The sequence below is a fragment of the Hipposideros armiger genome, unplaced genomic scaffold, assembly GCF_001890085.2.
Source record: "Hipposideros armiger isolate ML-2016 unplaced genomic scaffold, ASM189008v1 scaffold_1663, whole genome shotgun sequence".
Taxonomy (NCBI): domain Eukaryota; kingdom Metazoa; phylum Chordata; class Mammalia; order Chiroptera; family Hipposideridae; genus Hipposideros; species Hipposideros armiger.
In genome coordinates this window covers 139,851-142,698 of record NW_017733013.1, presented here as the reverse complement: position 1 = coordinate 142,698, position 2,848 = coordinate 139,851, and the positions used below count along the sequence as shown (strand labels likewise).

The 2,848-nt window shown below is 40.9% G+C and overlaps 1 protein-coding gene across 1 annotated transcript; it reads left to right on the top strand.

Moving 5' to 3' along the window:
- Positions 1 to 91: 91 nt before the first annotated feature.
- Positions 92 to 1,033, top strand: LOC109377963 (olfactory receptor 51A7-like). Its single transcript, XM_019634438.1, has one exon. It carries the CDS (start codon positions 92 to 94, stop codon positions 1,031 to 1,033), a length of 942 nt encoding a protein of 313 aa, XP_019489983.1.
- The last annotated feature ends 1,815 nt before the right edge of the window (positions 1,034 to 2,848 follow it).

Here is a 2,848-nt window from a genome sequence, read left to right as displayed (position 1 = left end):
TTATTTGTGTTAAGTAAATACCACTAAGCATTTCTGTTTGTTCTTGATGTTATTATCTACCAGGAGCATGTAAACAAGAAACCTGTTTATGATGCTTCCTCTCAATACCTCAGAAGTTGACGTCTCCACATTCCTGTTGATTGGGGTCCCAGGCCTTGAGCATGTGCACTTTTGGATCTCCATCCCTGTCTGCCTCATGTATCTCCTGGCCATCCTGGGCAACTGCACCATCTTATTTGTCATCGGGACAGAGCCTTCCCTGCAGGAGCCCATGTACTATTTCCTTTCCATGCTGGCCACCTCTGACCTGGGTCTGTCTTTCTCCTCTCTTCCCACTATGCTGAGGATCTTCTTGTTCAATGCCATGGGGATTTCTGCTGATGCCTGCTTTGCCCAGGAATTTTTTATCCACGGATTCACAGACATGGAGTCCTCGGTGCTCCTCATCATGTCCTTTGATCGCTTTGTAGCCATTCGCAACCCTCTGAGATATAGCTCTATTCTTACCAGCTCCAGAGTTTTGCAAATTGGGCTTGCATTTGCTGTTAAGAGCATTCTGCTAGTTCTTCCCCTTCCTTTCACTTTAAAGAGACTCAGGTACTGTAATAAACGGCTGTTATCACACTCCTACTGCCTCCACCAAGATGTCATGAAACTGGCCTGCTCTGACAACAGGGTTAACTTTTACTATGGTCTATTTGTCGCACTTTGCGTGATGTCAGGCAGTGTGTTCATTGCTGTTTCCTATGTGTTCATCCTGAAGACTGTTTTGGGTATTGCATCCCATGGGGAGCGGCTTAAAGCTCTTAACACCTGTGTGTCCCACATCTGTGCTGTGCTCATCTTTTACGTGCCCATCATTATCTTGGCTACTATGCATCGCTTTGCCAAACATAAATCCCCTTTGGCTATGATTCTCATAGCTGATGCATTCTTGCTGGTACCACCCTTGATGAATCCCATTGTGTACTGTGTAAAAACTCGGCAGATTAGAGTGAAGGTCCTGGAAAAACTAGGTCTGAAGTCTAGATGATGGGGCAAAGGTGAGCGTTCCATTTTTCTCTATAGCACATTATCTTAGGAGGACACTATTTCTTCCCAATAAGAGGTGTTCCCATTGACTTCATAGTTCTTAAGTTATATTAATTAAGTAATTAATCAATCAATCCCTGTTTTTAAGGAAGAAGAGGGCCGCATTTCATAAAGTAGGTAGAAGCTCTCTTGTTGATGTTTGGAAGATTGGTGACGTCTATCGTCAGGTATAAGAAGGAAGGGTGAGAATCTAAAGAAGTTTCTAAGGGAGGAGCTAGGAAGAGTGGCCCCGAACTGTGATACGGAGAAGTCTGCAAGGTTCTGGAGCCATTTAGCATCTTTATATTTGCCTCCCTTATTTGATTCCTCATTGGGATTTAGAGTAAATCCTTTGTAATGTATCTAACTTTGTCCAAGTATGTTTTCTTTCTTGTTACTCAAAGTGTAGCATATTGATCACCAGGAAAGTAATTATGTTGCAGAAGCTCATGCCTTGCCGGCCTGTTCAGTCAGAATGCACATTTTAACAAGATCCCGGGTGACTGGTGTGTACATTAATGTTTGAAAAATACTGTCCTGGGGCAATGTGAAAGGGAAACCTAGTGAGTGTGTTTTTTGCTGAAGTCAATGTTGGAGGAAAATGTAGCAAGACATTATAGGTAGGCATTGTCATTTGTCAGCATTTTAAATAAAGAGAGGTACTAGGTCCTTGATATACATGTCTCTCTCGTTGTCTATATTGTGAAATTCCACAAGGAAAGGGCTGAGAATTATTCAGCTTTAGGAGTCTCCTCGCAATAAAGTAACTTGTCCAGAGTTTGTGCTTGGTAGATGTATATCAACTTGAACTAAAAGAATCATCTAAAGAAAAGGGTATCACATTTGGTAAAATGGCTGGCATAATGGAGTATACTAAATATTAGAGAACAAATGAAATAATAATTCTCGAAGTTTCCGTGAAAAGAGAAAACTTGAAAACTAGTTCCTCAGCTTTTGCTGGGTGGGGAGATTCAGGGGTGAATCAGGGCAGTCATGATCTACTCTCTGTACCTCTTGCCAAGAATTTAATATTGACAGGGAACTTAAGGGGCCCTTGTGAAGGACAGGGTTACTTCCCTCTGATTTTAGGGTAGCCCATAATACCATTAAGTAATATTGTCAAGCTGCAACACAGAATCTGCACCGCTGTGGCCAGACACACATCCAAACAACTTTAATACCTGAGGCCCCGCCTGTCACCTCTTGGCATTGTAAATGGAGCCAGACTAAAGCATTCCAAGGACCTCCTAATTAGAAAGGGTCAGTACAGAAACTGTAGGAGTCACTAGGACTATGCCATCATTATTTAAGGGATCAGAGTTCAGGATTACTGTTAACACTAACATATAAGGTAGCTCCAGTCTGAGGATTTAGAGTCAACCCATAGAAGAAAGAGTAAAAAGGTCCCATCAGGGATTACATGTTCTATAAACTATCTACTGTGATAGCTTAGTCTTGCCTGCCAGAGAGGAGACACGATGAGCAGAAAAGCTAGGGACTCGGACAAAAAACAATTCCTCTGGTCTCAGCTCTGCCATTTCCTGGCTGTGTGGTCTTGAAAAAATTACTTTCTATATATTGTGTATTATGATGTATTTCATATGTACTTAGAAATTTAAAAAAATCCTTCTGCATTGTATGGATTAATAAATTAATGTTTTTAAAAGCTATAAGATCTAAATGTGGTCTTCAGATGGGTTTGTCTGGACAAAATAGTGTTTAGATGATTTCATATAAAAATATAGATTTACAAGTTATTTTAAAGGTGGAAAGATAT